Below are 21663 nucleotides of genomic sequence, written 5' to 3' on the forward strand. Positions count from 1 at the left end.
TGAAGACCAGTAGAAAGCCCTAACGGACTTTGCATCTATTTGTACCACAACTCTGAGTAATTCTCCCTTGAGTTTAGAAAGTTGAGGGGTGATCCAGTCGCTGTGCCATATAAAATGATAAAGGAATTCAATAGGGTAGATACAAAGAAATTACTTCCTCTGGTGGGGGAATCCAAAACAAGGGGGCACAATCTTAAAAATAGAGCTAGGCCAATTAGACAGAAACCAGGAAAAATAATTCACACAAAGGGTAGTGGAAATCTGGAACTGGCTTTCCCAAAAGGTTGTGGATGCTCGGTCAATTGACATTTTTAAGACTGAGATTGATAGCTTTTTGTTAGGCAAGGGTATGAAGGGAAATGGAAAAAAGGCAGGTAAATGGAGTTGAGGTTCGGATCAACTATGATCTAATAGAATGGCGGAGCAGGCTCAAGGGGCTGAATGGCCTATTCTCTGTTCCTATGTTCCATCCTCAAATGGGATCACAGAAATTAAACTTTTTGATAGCTAAGTCCTTGTTCAAGCCAATCATGACAAACCTAACATTACTCAGCTGAAAGTTTTCTAGCTCACGACGTGGGTTCAACGGCCATTGCTGTTTATCTGTTAGTGTACTAGGAGCAGGACGAGAGTTATTTAGTTAGGGTCTCCTGCGCCTAGTGGAACATGAGGCAACCCAGTTTTTCCATTGCAGTCTGTCCAGAGCAAAATATTTGACTCCATCGGAGCATAATCTTGCCTTACGTCCAGCAGATCGTGGTTCTCCACAGCTGATGTTTACATTTGCAAGTCTGTAACAGTTTTGTCTTGTCCCTGGGTCATTTCCATAACAAAAGGCATTTTTACATGGACAGGCCATGAGCCTGACACACACCAGGAGGACTGGTGGACTGCATTAAGTCTGGTTCAGGGGTATCAAATGTACGGCCCGCGGAACAGTTTCATCTGGCCAGTGGGCTTTCCACGAATGTTCCGAGTTAGGAATGCACAGGGAAAATCTTCTGGAAAGTTGGGGACTGTTTTTGAGTGGGCGCACTGAATTGAGGGGGAAAGATCTGGAGACGAAACCAGTCGCAGAGACTGGCAGATGCAAAAAGCGGAACGAGCATTCAGAGATGCCAGAGAGAAGCCAGCGGTAATTGATCTGAAATAGCGGCAGCACCTTGACTCAATGGATGGGGATCAGGGGGGCGAGAATAGAAGGGCGCCTTTGCATGGTTTGGTAGAAACACAGCTAATTAATAAAACCGGCCAATTATTGCTTTATTAATTAATTACTGTCAACAGCTCATTGGCACTTAATGCACTTCCAAAAAGGAGTTCTTTAAATTCATACGGTCACCTCAGCAATTTTAAAACAAATCTGTCAACGCTGTACATAGCCAACAACATGAAATCAGCATATTAATCACTCAATAAACCCAGCGAGCAATTCATTAAGTTAGTTCTTAAATTCAACCAGCAGCTTCATTATTATTTATTGTTTAAAGAGTTGGCTAATTTAATATGAAATGTGAAAGACAAATATATACCAAAGAAATAAATACAAGGGATAAAAGCTGTCTTCAAAATGGAAGAACAGAGAAATTAAAATGGAGATAAGGAAGAAAACATACTGTACAAACCCAACAGGGAAAGGAAGGGGAACTACTTGGAATAAATATATAATTTAAAAAAATGTGCAGGTGGGTTACATCTGTAAAATATAATTGAAGATGAGTGAAAATTATACCTAATTAAGGATTATTGTCAAGGAGCTAATATGGTTTATCTTTCTATCAATTTCCATACCTTTTGCTGAATGCGGCCCCCACCAAATGCCAGGATATTGGATCAGGCCCACCATATACTGTAAAATGAGTTTGACACCCCTGATCTGGCTCCTACCTTCCGAACTGTCTGGCTTGCATGGCCCTATCAGGAGTTATACTCCTGTCAGCCTAGGATCTCGGGGTCATAGGTGCACACAAACTTTCCACTACATAAAGGTGCACTCCCTAGGGAAGGCAGGAGGAAAGGATAGCCTGGGAGTATGGAAGGTATGGGAGCTGCAGCACTTACAGAATAAACTACCTCAGGCAGTGGATCTAACAGGGAGCAGCAGTGCCTGATGAAGCTCAGGTTCCGCGGGGTGGCGCTGACTGATTTACACAGACCTCCAGCGCAGTCAGCCACCCGCAGCACACTACCAGTGCCAGTGAAAGACACCACAGACCCCAACTTTAATGTCACGAAGGTTCTTCCAGACACCCACAGGGAACATCACAGGTCTCAGTCATTTCTCAGTGCACAAAGGAGGTAACCAAAGCTGAGTTTTTCTACAATCCAACCTAAAGTTCGGCAGCAAGCTGAAAAGGAAGTTAATGTCGTACCAAATTAGTGGCCCTGCCATAGTAAAGAATATCATTGACTGTACACACGTAGCTATTTGTGTATCTACCCTACGCATACCTAAATAGGGGAGATGTGAGGTCCCTGTCACAAAATATCCTGCACGCTTCCTGGGAGCATGATGTTTTCTTTCTAAGGCAATCAAATGTGACAAGCTTTCTGAAGAAGGAAGAATAGAAGACTGATTCCTCAGTGCAGGCAACCATGACTGATAATAGCTCTGCATAAAACCCACGCCCAACCGAGGACAGATAAAACGAGGCACAAGGGCAAACTTGAAGGCCGTCATTGAGCAGATATCTGGAGCGCTAACGCAACAATGCAGATCATTTTCCAGTCAGCCGAGGGAAAGGTGGGGGGGGGGGGGGCGGGAGGGAAGGTAGCCGTTTACAATATAACCCAGAAAAAGTTAGCAAAGTAGTAACAGTCTGCGGCAATGCTGCACAATATTGCCATTGGGCACCGGCTTCACCATATACCTAGGTAAGGAGCAACAGCACGCAATGGAAGACCAGGAGGAGGAAGGGCTGGAGGAGCTACCAGTAACAGACCAGCCACTGCAGGCAGGGTGGTGAGGGTGTCATTGCTCAGTTCTTCCACTGAGTTCTGCAACTGGTCACTCTGTGCATATTTACAATCAGAGAACTGCTAATTGCTTTACCAGTTTAGTTTTTGCTAAGAATTGCATACCTTCTGTTTGTTTTACCTTTCGACAACCAGCCCTGTCTTTTCTATGGCATAAGAGAATGACAGAGAGCAAATATATTAAAAGTGAAATGACTCTGTTCAATGTTTCTGGTTTTTGCATTCGCTGTGTTTTCCTTTTGTTTTTATCCAATGTGACGCCCGGATTTCATGAATTGTGAATTACATAAGCCTTGTGTATGTATCCCACTCAAAAGTGCTCCCATGAGAGAGGACAAGGGCGTGCGGCTGCCTAGATAACGGCTGAGCCTGGGCAAATAGGATCTGTGACTTTATCTGCAACTAACCATGATGTATGTGGGCGGGGGGGGGGGGGAGGGGGCGGTGGGGGGTGCAGGAGGCAGGGGTGGTCATTGCTTTTGGAAGACACACCTTCAGTTGCTTGCGCTTTGCTACATGATGGCATTAAAATGTCACTGACATGAGCGGTAGCCGACTGCTCCTGTCGTCTCCACGCGTGTCACTGTCAGTGTCCATCTCTTCAAGCTGCCCACTGATTTGTCTGAGCCTAGAGCACAGGGTGTCTGCGAGTTCTCTGAACCCCTCGCTCAGGGTTATCTGTTTCCAAGCAACGTGAAACAAACCCATGACTGCTTCTTGCAGTTTCGAGCGAGGGAGGATTCCCGAGTGATGCTCTTACTACTCTGCCTCAGGCCTGTGTAACGGAGCTCGCTACGCCAGTTGCCACCGGTGTTGATCGCTGCTTAATGACTAATTCCAGTTCAGCCAATTGTTTATCCAACCTACAGTTACCACCTTGCACAACCGTATTTTTTGAAAGCAAAGGCTTCTTCAACATGGACCATGGGACCAGGCATTAAGTGAGGATTCCGATTGGCCTGTTGCGGGTGGAGGGTTTGCCCATCCCAAACATTGCAATCAGCTAAGAAGTGGGATTCCTACGCCAGGTGTTCCCATTTTCCTGGCTCTCAATCGGACCTGGCGTAACGCTGGCGGAGGTACGTACCTCACTGACGAATGGCAACTGTGGGAAATACCTGGGGGAACCAGGCCGTGATTATGGCCTGGACCCCACCGAAGGTTTGTGGGGCAAGTCGTTTTTCAATTTTTAAAGCAGCTCCGAGAGGGCATCAACGTGTTTCCGGGGAAACCACTGGCTCTCTTTAGCTGGACTTCCTGGTCACTTTGGCACCCTAGATGTGCCCCTAAGTGGCATGGGTGCCTAATGGCCGGCTAATGAGGGAACCTCCCCATGACCACAGAAGCGCGGCAAGTGTCAAAGACAGAGGTTCGGCATTTATGTTAGGATATACCATACCGCAGGGTCTCAGGGACTCAATATTTATCTCCAGAAAAAAAATATTGTTGTGATATTAACTGAATAGGGTAGAAATTCTGGCAGCACTGCTGTACTACCGGACGTGCGGTAGTGCCAATACCAGCGCTATAGATGAGCCCACTCAACCTAAAGGCTGCAATCTCAGAGTGGCAGTACTGTTTTTGGTGGGCGAGGGCTGGGGTGGTTACAGACCTGTCGGGCTGAAGATTTCTGCACATAAGAACAAAAGAGATAGGAGCAGGAATAGGCCATTCGGCCCTTCGAGCCTGCCCCACCATTCAATAAGATCATGGCTGATCTTCCATCTCTACTCCACTATCCCCATATCCCTTAATTCCCTTAGTGCCCAAAAATCTATCTCTGTCTTGAATATACTCAACAACTGAGCATCCATAGCTCTCCAGGGTAGAGAATTCCAAAGATTCTCAACCCTTTGAGTGAAGAAATTTCTCCTCATCTCAGTCCTAAATGGCCGACCCCTTATTCTGAGACTGATCCCTAGTTCTAGACTCTCCAGCCAGGGGAAACATCCTCCCTGCATCTACCCTGTCAAGCCCCTTAAAAAATTTATATGTTTCAATTAGCTTAGACCAATTACAATTTTTTCTTTGGCCCCCAAGGAGAGTTGGTCCCTCAAATCAAACGGCAATTGTTTCCTCTGGGATCGACTGCCGTTTGAATTTTTCATTGTGGGGCCCGCACGCAGGCACTTAGGCTGCATTTGGCTGGCATAGGAGTATCTGGCAGGATTCCCATGGGGAGCCTGGGAATGCTTCCAGACACACTCCCAAAACGAAATAGTGTGTGCAGGCACAAGAGGCGCCTATACCTCTACTATTTTCCATGTGCGGGAACCAAACGGAGACTGATTCTGCCCCCAATATCAGGATCCTTCGCCACCATTGCACCCAACCTCTATCCCAAGAGGGAGCGGAAATTCTAAGCTTATTTCGTAACCAATCTACTTCCCCGGCCACTTTCCTCTCCATTCTTTCTCTGAGCCTGCATTGTATCAGGTTGTTTCAGTTTTGAGAAAGGTCCTCTACATCATTAAGATTCTGGTCAACAACAAAAAAAGGGCCAAATTTTCAGTTCAGGAACAGTCATCATTGCTTCCACTGAAAATTGGATTGAGATCCATGCATTGCAGAAAATAGGCACAAGGGCATCAGCTTAGTTTGAATCTTTGGCCACTTAGTTATACATGGGCTTTGTTTGCAATCATCAATCAAAATTACAAACACAAAGAGGCACCCACTCTACAAGTGAACCTTTATAAGTTTTGATAGAAAATGGACAGTCTGAATAGTCATGGTAATTACTTTATTATTAAAATGCATTATGTAGAAGTTGTTTGAACTTTTCATTTTAACGATATGATAATTCCCGAGTTAAAAATGGATTCTTTTAGAGTTACCTTGCAACAAGAAAAAAAATCAATCAGAAATTACATCTAAAAATTCATGGAGCCACAAATAAGCTGTGTTACCAGTGTGGTAAACCGTCAACTAGTGTGATTAATGGCTGATTGTAAAGTCCGACAGTACCACAGCTCTCATTCTAGCTCAATTACACTGGGTTGTCAAAACACGTGTACGTTCCTTAAGGTGAAACCGTTTCCATGTTTATTTTACCTGACTGTCCAGCCCAAGGAAAATGAGCATCAAAAAGAATAGAACAGCCCATAATGGTGCAAGAGGCATCATAGTGACAGCTTTCGGATAAGCAATGAATGTCAGTCCAGGACCTAAAGATAAAGATGAAGGTGTTAATAATGATTTCAGATATTTCCAGAATCGAGGCAAACTTTGAGGCAGCCACACATTTTTCAAGTCTCATTAATTCTGAAGGATAGTGCCAGTAAGTTAAAATCATATGGTAGAGACTTAAACAGGGAATCAAATAGATAGGGCATGGCTTGTTCACCTTCAATGCTTTCTTGTTTCCCTTCTTGTGTTTGATCCTTCCCTTTTGTTCTTTCCTCCCCACCTCCCCCTTTCTTTGCCACTGCACCTGTTACATCTCTAACTTTTTCCAGTTCTGATGAAGGGTCATCAACCTGAAACGTTAACTCTGTTTCTCTCTCCACAGATGCTGCCTGACCTGCTGAATATTTCCAGCATTTTCTGTTTTTATTTCAGATTTCCAGCATCCGCAGTATTGTGCCTTTGAGATAGGGCATGGCTATTGGATTCTGCTTCTTAATTATCAGCTTTCATTTAATGCACATTAACATGCTGAAATACAGATTTCCTTTCTACTTTGCATCAGACTGGGGGACCAACAGTTAAGAGAGCAACAGTGCTTGGCTATTTCACTTCACTCTCTAATAACTTCACTGCATGTTTTAGCAATGTTTTTATTATCCACATGTAGATTTATGACTATGCAGACCCCATCTGGGCCCTGAGAAGAGCAGGGCATGGCACCAAGCCAGAGAAGAACATTGAACTTCACTGGTTCAGATCTCCAAACCCTCCTCGATGAAATCAAAATCAGGAGGCACAGACTGCTGGGTGTAGGTGCCTCAGTGCTGCAGAACAATGCCAGAACAAGTTCAGTGACCTCATCAGAGCTGGCAAGGTAATACACTGGGCATGCTCTCCTTTTCTTTCTTGCCCACTCTCTTAAAGCAACACTTCCACAACTAACCCTTCACACAGCACTCTGGCTAAGGGTGACTCTAATTCCATATCCTGTACTATGGTTACACAGCTCCTCTAACACCAAGAACTGGCATGCAGAACCCTAAAATCCCTTCCTCCACTTTAATAGGCTGATACTCCAACATACTTACTTTACCTTTCCCATGCCACTTGCCATACACTCCTCAACTGCTAACCTTACCCTCATTTTCTTTATCTTCTTGAAGGACAAATTGGCACACGGTGCCCAGCAAAGGCAGACTCTTGGAGGAAGCATCCCCACGTTTAACCCCTTCAACCCCAGCGAGGACCAGCCCATGCAGCTATGGGCATTCACTCGGCTCTTGCTGTCAGAGATGGTGAGGTTGGCAGCATTCTGCCTGTGCCATGTTAGTGACTGAGCACCTACACTGCGCCCTGGCATCCCTGTGAAGCTTATTTTAGCCTTGCTACTGCCCCATTCCCACTAAAAACCGGGGCAGCATAGAGAGATAAACCCGGGCCCACGTCTTCACAGGGACAGTGCAGTGGTCACTTCTACCAATGCTATCATGGACAGATGTTCAAGACTCATTTTTCATTAATATATATACCTCCCTGTCATAAATCTCATCATCGAGAAACTACCTATGAAATAACACTGGACGGCTAGCTGGTGGCGCTGTCCAAGGAGTATAAATACTCGGGCGTTGGTCCCAGCTGGCCAGGGACATTTTGTAAAGACAAGGAGCTAGTGGATACAACTAGACTTCCATGTTCTGAAACAAGTTGATTAAAGCCTTGCTTTATGCTCAAACCAAGTGCGTAGTGAGTTTTATTACGTCACTCCCTATGTAAGATTATTCTTGACTAACTTTCATCAAGCCACAAAAAGGATTTAGCAATGGAGTTGGGTTTTTACTGCAAACTCCTGTGAACACATTTTAGGATACAAACCAGACTCAGAGTAATAGTACAAATGAACAAAAATCCATTACCACCTTTTATTGAAGGTTCCCTATTTACTCAGATCTGCCTTCTTTGTCAAAATTTGCATATAAAGGAAAATATGGCATCTTATTACATCAATGATGTATTGCTCAGTTATATCTATCTGAATTAATCTACCTCAAATATGTAGTTTGGCAGAATTTAGTACAGCATACTTCCTTTTCAATAATAAACAACGGTGAAAATAATTTTATTTGGCATTCCCAAATGAAGGACTCAGAAATGAGCTATTTTATTCTTTTCTTTCAAATGCAATCTCAGCTCTTAATAGGTAGGCTGTAAAATATTATATGTGGCTTCCATGGAAACCTGGGGCTAGAAATTCATTATAGCCCAGGAATGGGTGGTATCATTAGAAACGTTTGCGAATTAGCGCCTTTAGACTGCATCCAAAATTCATGCTCACGGCTCAAAGAAATGATGGGGGCGCCAATTCAAGTCTTAAAGGCTTAGCTCATTGGCGTTACACTTAAAGGATGGACCAATATCGGGTGAAGTCTAATCGCAACTCATCATTGCCACAGGCTTTTCCTAGTACTTAAAGGGGAGTTTCATTGATGCTGCAGCACCTCATTCTCAGCATTGCTGGCTGTGCAGCTGCCTCAGCAAGGAAAAGCACAACAAGGAGAAGGAGCTGGAGGACTGAAGCAGGTGTGCTTATAGCAGATCCACCTCAGTCGGGTGGTCAGGGTGATTGAATGCTTCAACAAATGCTACATACCACCATCTGTACCACAAGCTTCACACACTGCCCAAAGCACCAGACCCCCAGCACTCACCCACCAACACTCACATCCACATCTCACACCTTGCACACAATGACAGCTATTCAACTATGGCAGGCACAAGGGTCATTAGTTATTAGAATGAATGTGATATGCGTGATACGTTTATGCATAAATTTATTAATGGAGTTTGCAATATTTTGTGGTCTCTCTCATTTCACCTTTGCGCTCAGGAGGACACTGTGATGTGGCATGACACAGGGATGGTATGATAGGGATGTGGTGAGCAAAAGGGATCTGGGGTTTAAGTCATCCTGCTGTGAGGCTGGAGGTCTGTTTGGAGGAGGTGGCAGAGTTCTGTGACCACCACCTTGGTGATGCCGAGCCATGTAATACACTGCTCCTCGCTTAATTGCAGGTAGGAGAGGTGCTGTCGGAATACCTTCGAAGGGTAAGGCCTCCTGTTGAGAGCCCTGATGGTCCTCCTCATCCCTCTGTGCACATGTTCCCGTATTTCTTGCTGTCTATGCTCCCTCCGCTGAAAGCCCCCATTAATGTTGCCAAGTGTAGCAGTTTGAATCTTTGAACAATAAATGTAGCTACTTTGTAGTTGTCAGAAGGCTGCTGATACAAAAAAAGCTTGAAATTACTTATAGAAACTGTTCAGTGGGTGAAACTGACATGAAACCACTGAAACGAACCTGTCCTGACAGCTGGGAGTGATTAATGCTGATGCCTTTAAATAACGTTGCTGGAGCCGGCTTCCTGGAGCTGTGCGCCAGCTCTCCCTGTTGCTGTCTGGTCGAGGCTCACTAACGTCACAATCTGCCTGGCGTTGAAGTCCCCGGCGCTACCTCATACCGGCGGCTCAACAAGGGGGCCAGATTTGCCATGCGGCACTGGATTCACCTCGCCCCGGCGCTACTGCATCAGCGCCCCATTACCGCCATCTGCTGGCGCTAACGGGAGGCGCTAAGGTACTAAATTTTTCCCCCGTGATTTCTTTTTTACTAGTTCACATTCTCATGGTAAACACAGTGCGGTTCCTCAGTGCTGCCACTTGATGGTGCAACTTTTCGACTTGTAAATATGAAGCTGACAAAAGCTTTAGCTGCTCAGCAAAGCATGCTCTTCTCCAGCTTCTGGGGACTGTGTTATTTTCCAGTTTAAATGAGCTGCAATGCAGATAAAACAACTGCCCAGGTTTACAACCAGCCCCATCACCGTGATCATTTCCCAACCTCTTTCTGCTGCTTTTCCACAGCCTTATAGAGCCTCAGTCTCTCCCTGTTCTATTCCCTCTATCCTCAGTCACTCCAGTCTCTTATCAGCTTCTTGCTACCTTGCAGAATGAATCAAGACCAAAAGAGCAAAACAGGAGCCGGAAGAAAATGATTTAAGAAAATGAAAGGGAATAAAGGAATGTTTAAAAAAAAAACTAAATAAGACACCCGGAACAATGTTTTAAAACTCAAGAAACAGGAAAAATTAAAGAAGGTAAGATAAATAAACAACATTTTATGAGGGAAAAAAAAATTGGAAGGGGTGGGGAAAGCTGCTGTACGATTAATAAAAAGAAAACCTTCCTCAGAAAGTCCAAAAGAATAGCTTGTGTGTGAAATGGAATACCACATTGGTGCACTAGTAGGTGTTTGAGGTTGAGTTAAGCCACATTGTTGGGGCAGTGTAGGCAGATCTTTGTTCTACACCAAGTCTGTGGTGCTGCTAACTTTGTTGCTGATGCTGGATAGGAAGAGAGGAACTCTATTCTCTAATGCCTCATCAGGATGAGCAAAAGCTGCAGAATCGAGTAATTTAACCTGCATAATGGGCCAGATTTTCCGATCGGAGGCTTCCGATTGGAAAAAATCTACACACTTACCTGCTGGTTCCGCAGGTCCCGAGACTTGCGATCCTGGGCCTCTGCTCTACGAAATGCGCAGAGGCCCAGTTATCCCAGGGGCGCAGGTGGTTCGCAAGTGCCCCTGGAATCATGTGGGCCATGGGGAGCCAATCAAAGAAGGGAATCCCCATGCACACTTTTGACAGGTCTCTAGGCATAGATCTGTCAAAAGTATGAATGGGGATCACTTAAAAAACAGTTAAACATTAAATAATTGAAGTTTTTTAAATCACATATAAAATTAGTTAAAATTACATTAAATTAAATATTTTAAACAAAATTTTGTTTAAGGGGCTAAAAATAAACTTACCTTTATATAAAAGTATTTTAAAATTATAAATGAGTGAAAATTTTTATTTTTTAACATTTTTTAAAAATGCCTTATGCCTGCTTTTACCAGGCGTAAGATTTTTAAGGGTTTTCAATGGGTGGAGGTTGTGCAGCAAGCGGAACTCCCTGCCCGCGGTGGCCCTTGTCCCGGGCAGGCGGAGGATCTGTCAAGAAGATTCTTGACAGATCGCAAGTGCCGGCTTTCAGTACATGTCTTCGCATGCCTAAACCCGGCATTTGCGAGGCCCCTATGGGTGTGTACACACCTCGTACACACCCGGGGGGGTCGGAAAATCCGGCCCACTGTCTCCTAGATCTAACCTCAGGTGGTGGAATATTCCTACTGCTGATGCCAGGCTAACATTAAAGGGAACATTGCCTTGCAGCCTTTGAGAGATTAAAAGTTAATTTAGATATAAGCTGTTATCAGGTGCCCTAGAAATAAACCGTTAGACTCCCAATCATCAGGTGGCAAGTTTAAAGCTTCAGCTTTAAGTATCATTTGGACATCCCTACTGTTTCCCAACATGTTTCTCCAGTTTCTAAAACAAAAGCGAAATACTGCAGATGCTGGAAATGTGAAATAATAACAGATGAGCTGAAATGTTACCTCTGTTTCTCTCTCCAAAGATGCTGCCTGACCTGCTGAGTGTTTCCAGCATCTTCTGTTTTTATCCTCAGCTTCTAACTCAGTCTGTGTTTGCAGTTCCGCACATTCTCTCTCGGGGCCAAGGAACAAAGTCGGGGATAGTTCTGCCCAGCAGAAGCTCACCTCTTATCAGCAGGTCACAGAATAGCACTGATCGTTTAGTGGAACTTCACAGTTTGGGCTATCCTTCTCTCCAAGGGGAGCAGACAAGGGAACGTAAATAAAGACAATGGGGCAGCAATTCAGCTTGCGCAGTAGTGCAAAATGGGGGATATTGCATTGAACCGCCTGTTATAGGCCCAGCCTATAGTCAATGAACTGAATATCGAGTGGGGACTATAACAGGCAGCCGATTCTATACCACCCGTGTTGCACTACCGCCCAAGATGAATTTCTACCCTTTACTCTCTAAGAGACAGGAGACTTGTTAAGAATGCATGCAGTGATGTTGAGGTAGAAAGCAATGGTGTGCCCAAATTTGCCTTTAACATTATCTGGTTTGTCATGTTTGGATCAGTTCACTTGGTTTATATCACTCACAATTTACACGATTGCTTGCAACCCACCTGATTCAGCTACTTCTGCAATCGGCACTCCTTGTTCAAAAGCCATGAATCCTAATACAGAGAAAATAGCAAAACCAGCAATAAAGCTGGTGCCACTGTTGAGGCAGCAGAGCATTATGCAATCCCTGCAAAAGAGCAACAACATTTAATTAATGCTCCAAACAGCTTTCGCGTTTAATAAACATTTGATTTTTAACTAGAGAACTGTCCAGTTAATATTCAGCGTGATACTATATTGAATGCATATTTAAACAGACGGATATCAGCTATAACTTCCAAGTATTTCTTTGGTAAGAATAAAATCTCTTCTGTCACATCAAAATCGGGAAGAATTCATAATAATCATCTACACTGATAAAAACGTTGGCCTTCCTATTGGAATCGAGGATGACTGGGAGAATGAGCAGAGGCCACGCAGTGCAGGACAAGCTGCTAGAAGAGGGAGGAGGAGGAGGAGGGGGAGAAGGGCTCTCAGCAGGAGGCCATATCCGCCCAGGGTGTTCAGGGAGCAATTCTCCTACCTGAACCTCAGTGATGACCAATGTTTGAGATGTCTGCGCTTCACTAAGGAGGTCATCACTGAAATCTGCCAACTGCTGCAGCCACAACTCCAACCTCAGAGCAGGGCAAGTATCGTATTGCCAGTTGCTGTGATGGAGACCATGACGATGAACTTTTATGCGTCTGGCTCCTTCCAGGCTGGTGCTGGAGATATTAGCAACATCTCGCAGTTTGCAGTGCACTGTTGCCTGAGGGAGGTCACTGAGGCCCTCTATTCAAAGAGAATTTCATTCCCTCTTGCCAGAGAGAAGCAGGCGGCATGAGCACAAGGGTTTGCAAGGATGGCAGGCTTCCCCATGGTGCAGGGTGCCATTGACTGCACGCACATTGATTTGCGTGAGCAGCATGTCAACTCTACCGTGTAAGGGATTCCACTCCCTCGACGTCCAGCTGCTGTATGACCGTAGGCAGAGTATCATGCAGGTCAATGCCCGGTATCCTGACAGCAGTCACGATGTGGTCATTCTGCGGCAGTCCGCAGTGCCAGCTGTATTTCAGCCACCACGACAAACCAAAGGGTGGCTACTGGGCGACAAGGGCCATCAGCTGACGACATGGCTCATGACTCTGGTTCGTAACCCACGCGTACGTGCGCAGCATGCATACAGTAAGAGCCACGCTGCCACAAGAAATGTGATAGAGCAGATTATTGACGTGCAGAAGCAACGATTCCGCTGCCTGGACCACTCTGGAGAAGCACTGCAGTACTCGGCTGAGCGGGTCTCAAGATTTGTGGTGGTATGCTGCATGCTACACAATCTTGTCATCATGAGGGGACAGCCCCTATTGACACCTATCAGACGAGAAGCTGAGCAGCAGGAGGAAGAGGAGGATGAGGAAGAGGAAGGGAGGTTGCAACCCTTTCTGCCCGGTCTGTACATGAAGAACTAATTCAAGTGCAATACCAGTAACCTCAACCACAATTCCCTATTCACCAACAGTCCCACACTCCTTACCTTCCCTCCGTCACTGACCATCATATCACCCTCTTGGCCACAATGCAAAAGAAAAGCCAACACAAATACACATTCCAAACCAAATTTATAAATTAAATCATGCCATATTGCATGCAAAATTAAACTAATCACCCTTGTGCATTCCCATAGTGCCTGTCTTTCGTGTGCCTTTGCCTGTCCTAGTGCTCCTACAAAGAGCTACTCCAGTGGCTGCAGCATGGCTGGTGGAAGGCTGCTGACTTTCAGTGGAGGAGACTGCAGATGGCCTTGGAGAACGACCTCGAGCAGTTCTGGGCCGAGAAGACTCGGCTTCAGACTGCGTCATCTCGGCATGGGCGGCAGCAGTCCGGGCTGGGCTGGCTGACAGGCAACAGCAAGGGGACTGACAGAGTGGCAGTGGTGGGAGGACGAATGCTGTCATCCCAGGAGAGGACAGCAGGTTTGTGCTCCATTGAGCCTCTGCCACTTCCCCGGGGGCAGCATCTCAGCAATCCTAGTCATTTGTTGGAGGACAATTTGCTAGGCTGCTGTGACACCCTGGAAGCTCCTTTGAACACTGCAGTGATGGCAGCAGTCTGAGCTTGCACTGCAGCACTCAGACTTTTGGTGGAAGCTGCTTGTGCTGCAATGGAAGCTGTGACATCGGCCATCAGACGCTGCATCATGGTTGGATCCACAAGTGTATTTCCATGCTGGAAAGGATGGGCTCCATGCTCTGCGCAAAGCCCTGTGCCAAATTGGTGCCGGACTTCTTCATGCTCCTTGACATTGCATTCGGGCTTCCCAATGCACCAAGCATTTTGTTGTGTACGCCCATCAACCTGCTCTGTAGCCTGGCCCATCGAAGTCCTCCTTCGAGTCCTGTGCAGCAGAATTCGTGTGCGACCTCGCCCTCCAGTGTGCTAGCACCTGCGCTACCCTTGCCCCCTGCTCTGGCTTCAGGCCATTCGTGCCTGGTGTCTCACCACGTGCAGATCCCGCCTCTATACTATCCTCTAAGATACGCGCAGTGTCAGTATCTGAGCTGGTGGCTGCGAGTGTGAAATCAAGTGACAGCGTGTCTTCATCATCACTGTCTTCTTGGTCTTCCTCCACTGCCTGGCCAGGTTGCACTTCTTGGTTACCTGAAAGGAAAGAGGGACAAGGGCAAGGCTATGGTGAGGGGTGAGGAGAAAGTAAGAAGTGCATGCTTACGCCATCTGCAGCTTGTAAATCAGAAGAGAGTGTGGGATGAGAGGGGAGTGGGATGTGAGGAGGAGGGTTAGGTATGAGGATACCGTCAACTTCAATGGGTTTAGCCCCGCCGCCAGCTGTGGCCTCAGCAATGGTCCTTCCCATAATGGCCAACACCGTCTCCTCCATGGGGGTTAAAACATGCAGGCGCGCTTCTCCCCCCCCCACCCCCGGTTCATTCCTGCTGCCTCCGGTTGTGTGCCAACTTCTCCTACAAAAGAGAGAGAAGTGTGTCAGTGAGTGTTGTGCAATATGCTTGGGTGATGTGGCTTCATGGTTGAATAGCTAGCAGTGTGTGCAAGCTGTGAGATGTGGGTGTGAGGCTTGCGACAGTGCTAAGTTTGTGAGGGTGAGGTGAAGCACATGAATGTGAGGTATGACTCCTGGTTGATAGAGATTGTTGGCAGGTGAGTGATGGGGGTGTGGTGAATTGAGCAGTGGCTGAGGCTAGTGGTGCAGTTGGTGGGATATAGCATTTGAAGATGCAAACACTGACTCTGAACACTCATGTGAGGTCATTAAACTTCTTGCGGCACTACATCCAGGTCCTCAGAGCTAAACTCCTGGCATTTACCTCCACGGCTATCTGTTCCCACTGCCTTCTCATCGTGTGTCTGGAGGGCGTCCTGCCCCCTGCAGATACAGGATGTCTCTCCTCCTTTCCACCTCCTGCACCAAGACCTCCAGTGCTGCGTCGGAAAACTTTGGTGCAGGCACTCTCCCATCGTCAGCCACTGCACAGCACTATTCTGAATTATCTCAGCACCTCCAGCAGCCACCATGCACCTTCCCATTAAGAGGTGCAGGCTAGCTTTAAGCAGTGCAGGCTAGCTTTAAGTAGAGCTAGCAAGTTATGATATTGGGCCCCCCTGGCTGACTCGTGCAGCTAATTAACAGCGCGGTTAGTGTTGGCTGCACGCAGCAATCATCATAATGAGCAAGCAGCACAAAGTTGGCGTGCTGCCTGCATTACATTGAATGGGCGCGGGATAATCGCGCGTCGTGATCCTTGTGCCCATTTTCAGGGGCTATCTAATTTAGCCCCCACTGTGTGTCTTGTCTGCCTCAGGTTTCTGCACCCAATAATATGGGGGGGGGGAGGTGTCTGCTGTCGTATTATTATCCCCTATGTATATACTTCAGTAACACATAGCTGAAAGTAAAGAACATTGTGAAATGAATTAATACCTGATGTAGAGAAGATTGTAATTGCTCTCATAAGAATCAGTGCAAGCTCGGAAATAAGGTCATTTAGTAAAAGAAAGACTTGCATTTATATAGCACCTTTCATGACCTCAGAACGTCCCAAAGTGCTTTACGGCCAATGAATTACTTTTAAAATGTAATGCCTGTTGTGTAGAGAATGTCGCACGGCAAAGTCCCACAAACAGCAATATGATATTGATTAGATCAGCTATTTTAATGATGTTGGTTGAGGGACAAATATTAGCCAGGACACCCCTGCTCTTCTTCGAATAGTGTCATGGGATCTTTTATGTCCACCTGAGAGGGCAGACAAAGCCTCAGTTTAACATCTCATCATAGCACCACCGACAGTGCCGCACTCCCTCGATACTGCACTCGAGTGCCAGCCTAGATTATGTGCTCAAGTCTCTGAGGTGGGACTTAAACCCACAACCTTCTGAGTCAGAAGTGAGAGTGCTACCCACTGAGCCACAGCTGACACCTAAGCATACCTCAATATAAGCAGCAATTTGTATCACAATAGGGACCCATGTTAACTTTCACATTCTGCCGATTCACTAATCCATCTTACTCAATCCAGATGTATTGTCGAAAGAAGAATATGAAACTAAATTCAGCATGTTCAGGACACAATACTACATACTTCCTTTTGGCGCATTAGGGTAGATTTTCCTATCAGGGCTCCAATTGTACATTAATCATGCAGTGTGTTATTAGCACCGGCCTGACTGTTAGTGCGCTGACCCTGCCTGATTGTGTAAGGCCAGCTTCAGTTACATAATGTGAACTGTGCATTTAATGGTGAATGGCTGCAGATGGGGGACAAAAACATTGGCAGCCTTTACAAAGGCTTCTGGTATTTTTAATCCATATTTCAGCCTCTGCAAACGCAGCGTAATAGAAATGGGCTGGAAAATGTTAGCAGCTGGCACAGTAAATGTGGAGGCGGGGGACAGGGTCTATGATCACGGGGTGGGGCAGCACAACAGTTGATTTGCTGGCTGGCGAAGTGGAGGTGACGCTGCATGAGGTGCTAGTGAGGAGGGTGCTTCTGTTTGCTGCTTCAAAGTGCAGGATCCGAATCACAGGGCAGCTTTGCCGCATGCCTGGAAAGAGGCAGAAGCAGAATATTTAAGGCTACAGCTGACCATTCCCACCAGTGGCAGTGCCAGCCCGATGCTGCATGTCACCTGCAGGCATCCTGACAGCAGATGGCAGTCATTCACAATTTTCCAAATGCCCGGGACATTTGCCAGGCAAGATAATCTCCAGTGCTCTTTGAAGCTCATGGCATGTATTGCAAGGTATTCATATTTACACAGTTATCTGAGATAGCGCTGGACAGAATAACACTAATGGCACTCAACAGGCATTAGGATATCAAACCACCTTTTGTTCCAGAGGCACAGGTAAGTCCTTTTGACGTGCAGAACATAATGTGTACTCTGCAGCTTGACAATCAACTAACAGTGCTTGGTGTTAACCCCATTTGTACTGTAGCCCGCAAGAAAGAATTCAAAAAATAATCCATCACACCTCTTCGGAATTGTACATATGTTGCAGCTAATCAAACAATGGGAATTTGGGTTCTTCATGTTGGGCACAGTTTGGCATTCTAAAGATGATCTACCCATAGCAGAGTAAGTGAGTAAAGTACAAGTTGCCAAATCAGCTGGAAACTGTTAATTCTACATGACCCAAAATTCCAGGGTGTGGGAAGGGAAAAAAAGCCCCGAATTCCCATTAGAGGTACTCAATTTGGGACAGAACCCAGATCTGCCGGGTTTCTACCCTGTACAACTTACCTGGGAAACCCAATCGGTGGGGGGGGGGGGAGGATGTCTTCTACCTGCCCCTACTCCCCCACATGTCAACAGAAAGCACTGGGGGCATATCTGGGGGTGTTCCTGTGAATTCTGCCCATTACACCCTCCTTAGCTTCAATGAAAACCTGAGAGCTGGTATGTGTTCTGTACTGGGCCTTCTAAAGCCTCCAAATATGCTTCCAAAAGTAATCAATTGCAGAAGAGATCGATTACCTATTGAAGGTAGGCCCTGGCTTCCTTTTGGGGCAAAGAACAAAAAGATTTGCCCCGACACCTTTGGCCCAATAAGGACTTTCCGCTCTCTCATTGGAGTGACAGGGTGCACCTCTGATTTTCCACTGAGCAGTCAGGGTGGGTGCCTCTGTTGTGCCTGTACAGGCAAGACCCGCCCAGTCTGATTATTTAAATGACCTTATCCCATGAATTTTGGAGATCTCCGTGTCCTCTTCTACAAGTGTCTGGGAGTCCCGCTCTGCTGCACTTCCATCGGCAAAGCAGGAACCTCGGAATTTTGGGCTCTCTATTTTTTACTATTTTAGGCCTGTTACAAGTTTTGGGTCTGCATTAGATATTGTCTTGTGGTCAGCAGCACCAGGTATTCCCTTAAGCACCTTTTACTGACCCAATATCTACATAAAGAATAGCATGGCTGGGGAGCTGTAACAATAAGATCTCTTGTCGTGTGCACTGGCTGTCATGATCTTGCACACGTCCCCACATGCTTCTCCTATCTTTCGGAATGCAAGCTAACAAGCACTCGAGTGCGACAAGACCAAATGTAAATCAAGAAGCTGGTTTATTTTACATATATTGCATGAATGAACGGAATACCATTTTCAAAGTGAGATTTACCTATTTCTATCGTTGCTCATAATATCAAAAACACTAAATTATACAAACCATGCCCTTGCTATGGAACTACCTTACTTTAGAAATAACAACAGAAAACGCTGGAAAAACTCAGCAGGCCAGGCAACATCCGTGGAGAGAGAAACAGAGTCAATGTTTTGGGTCAGAACTGAGAAAAAAGCAGGAAATGAAACAGATTAAAAGGCCAGTTTGGGGGCTGGGAAATGGGGGAGGGGATGAAAGAACAAAAGGGAAGGTCTGGGAGGTGAAGAGACATTAGGAGATATTCAAGACAAGACGAGATGGTAATAGGACAGGTAAAGAGACAAAAGATGGCTCTAGATGAAGTGTGAAATGCGCTGGCAGAGTGAGAGACAGCTGGCATGTGGGAGAGAAAAAGGAAAAGGCACAAACCAAAGGTGTGGATAAAAAATATATAAAAATATAATAGGGGCCAAGGCTTTGATCTGAAATTGTTGAACTCGATATTGAGTCCGGAAGGCTGTAAAGTGCCTAATTGGAAGATGAGGTGCTGTTCCTCGAGCTTACGCTGAGCTTCCGTGGAACAATGCAAGAGGCCGCGGACGGTGAGGTCTTACTTTAGAAGTCAGCATTGCTGAACTGACTGACACTGACTTAGTCTTACGGTGACACTGCCTCTGCCTTAACGTCCATCACACACAACCTCCTGCAGACTGTCCTTTTTCATCCAAAGAGAAAGCCAAAAAGCTTAATCTCTGCCACTCCGTCAGCTCCCTGTTGGGGATTGGCTCGCTGAGCTGCCGATCAAAGCCACCACCTTAAATGAGGAATTCACCCTCCTCCTTGAATGTGGGAGCCATAGCTACCTTAAGCCTCCTGCTGTTTCCAATGATTGAAACCAATATTATAGGTGTGAATCTCTGGAATGTGCTAAAAATCCCTCATTATTTCAAACTGATACGGTAATATTAGTTTGCATAATTCAGTTAACGATATGGCCTGGCACCCCAGCTAATAGATCCCAGGATAACATGTCTGTTTCTGAGAGTTAACCCCATGTGAACTAAATTTAACTTTGTAGCAACATCATAATATAAATGAACCCTAAATTCATTTTCAGACCAGAATGGTAAAAAACTATCAAAAAAAAATTGATAAGGGCCTTATTTGGAATTAAAATCATGTCAAGTGTCTGCTAATTTTCAGCAACACCTGCTTTTTGCTTGTTGTAGTTATATCGATCAAGTGTACTCCTATTACTTGAGCATACAGATAACACATTTTGTAGGTCCCAGGATACAGTAATAGCATCCTAACAAACATGTTGCCAGTGTCATTTTTTCCCCAATTTTTTCCACTCACATCTCATCATCTAGGGTGTGGGTCATGCGCACTCGTAGCTATTCAGTGCTTCACTCAAGCACCCATTCTTCGAGTGCCAGTCTAAATGGTGAGTGTCAGTGAAGATCAACCATGGGGAGCATCTTCACTCAAGTTGATTCTTATCTCATCTGACATCCACATACATACACTTTCCAACAGGGGCCACTTTATAGTAATCAAGAACTTAAACCCTGGCTGCTGAGGGAGTGCAATGAAGGCTCACCAGGCTGGTTCCTGGGATGGGGGGATTCTCCTATGAGGACAGATTGAGTAGACTAGGCCTATATTCTCTGGAGTTTAGAAGAATGAGAGGTGATCTCATTGAAACATGCAAAATTCTTACAGGGCTTGACAGGGTAGATGCAGGGAGGGTGTTTCCCCTGGCTGGGGAGTCTAGAATCAGGGGTCACAGTCTCAGAATAAGGGGTTGGCCATTTAGTATTGAGATGAGGAGAAATTTCTTCACTCAGGGGGTGGTGAATCTTTGGCATTCTCTACCCCAGAGGGCTGTGGAGGCTCAGTTGTTGAGTATATTCAAGACAGAGATTGATAGATTTTTGAATATTAAGGGAATCAAGGGACATGGGGATAGTTCAGGAAAGTGGAGATGAGGTAGAAGGTCAGCCATGATCTTATTGAATGGCGGAAGGGCCGAATGGCCTACTCCTGCTCTGATTTCTTATGCTCTTATATCAGGGATATTGAGGCCTCCACAACAACCATAGACTAGGAATCAAACTTGGAAATGTCGTTGTCTGTGTGCCTCAGAGACTGTATGCTTACTCATTCAGCCATCAGGGAAACCATTAAGGAATAAATTAAAATGAATTATTATTGTATTCCTGTTAGAATGGCAGAAACATCAGAGATTCTATAAAGTAACCATGTAAAGAATATGTAATTGAAGAAACAACTGGATAATTTATGAAACGGTATTTAAAGTGCTTCTGCATAACATAACAGCCCAGCGTCACTGTGAAAATGTTAAAAGATAGGAGAATGAGGCTATTTAAATCAGCCATTTTTCTTGCATTGTTGAGGAAAACAATGCGATAGAATTTTATTTTAGTGTATACAGCTGGTAAAAGCAGGCAAATTTGTAGGAGTGAGTACTTTGTAAACTGCCTGGCCCTTTAATGGGAACGGTAGCATAGTGGTCATGTTATTGGACTAATAATCCAGAGACGTGAGTTCAAATCTCACCACAGTAGCTTAATTAAATAAATCTGAATAAAGAGCTAGTATCCATGAAACTACTGGATTATCATGAAAATCCATCTGGTTCACTAATGTCCTTTAGAGAAGGAAATCTGCTGTCCTTACCTGGTCTGGCCTATATGTGACTCCAGACCCACAGCAATCTGCCGTCTGAAATGGCCTAGCAAGCCAGTCAGTTGTACCAAACCACTACAGAAAACAACAATAAGAATAAAACCGGACGGACCACGTGGCACTGACTTCGG

The 21663-nt window shown here is 45.5% G+C and overlaps 1 protein-coding gene across 2 annotated transcripts in view; it reads right to left on the reverse strand.

Annotated features, from left to right (window-relative positions):
- slc6a11b (solute carrier family 6 member 11b) overlaps positions 1-21663 on the reverse strand; it is a 220431-nt gene that overhangs the window by 23416 nt on the left and 175352 nt on the right. Inside the window, exons 9-10 of one of the 2 annotated variants that reach the window (XM_086001773.1) lie at positions 12205-12329; positions 6031-6143 (exon numbers count right to left, since the gene is read on the reverse strand). In XM_086001773.1, coding sequence (XP_085857899.1) covers positions 6031-6143; positions 12205-12329 — 238 coding nt within the window. The remainder of the gene's footprint in view (positions 1-6030; positions 6144-12204; positions 12330-21663) is intronic. The other variant, XM_086001774.1, reaches the window with a different exon arrangement.

This window comes from Somniosus microcephalus, chromosome 11 (assembly GCF_052327205.1).
Source record: "Somniosus microcephalus isolate GS21.2 chromosome 11, FLI_Smic_1.0, whole genome shotgun sequence".
NCBI classification, from domain to species: Eukaryota; Metazoa; Chordata; class Chondrichthyes; order Squaliformes; family Somniosidae; genus Somniosus; species Somniosus microcephalus.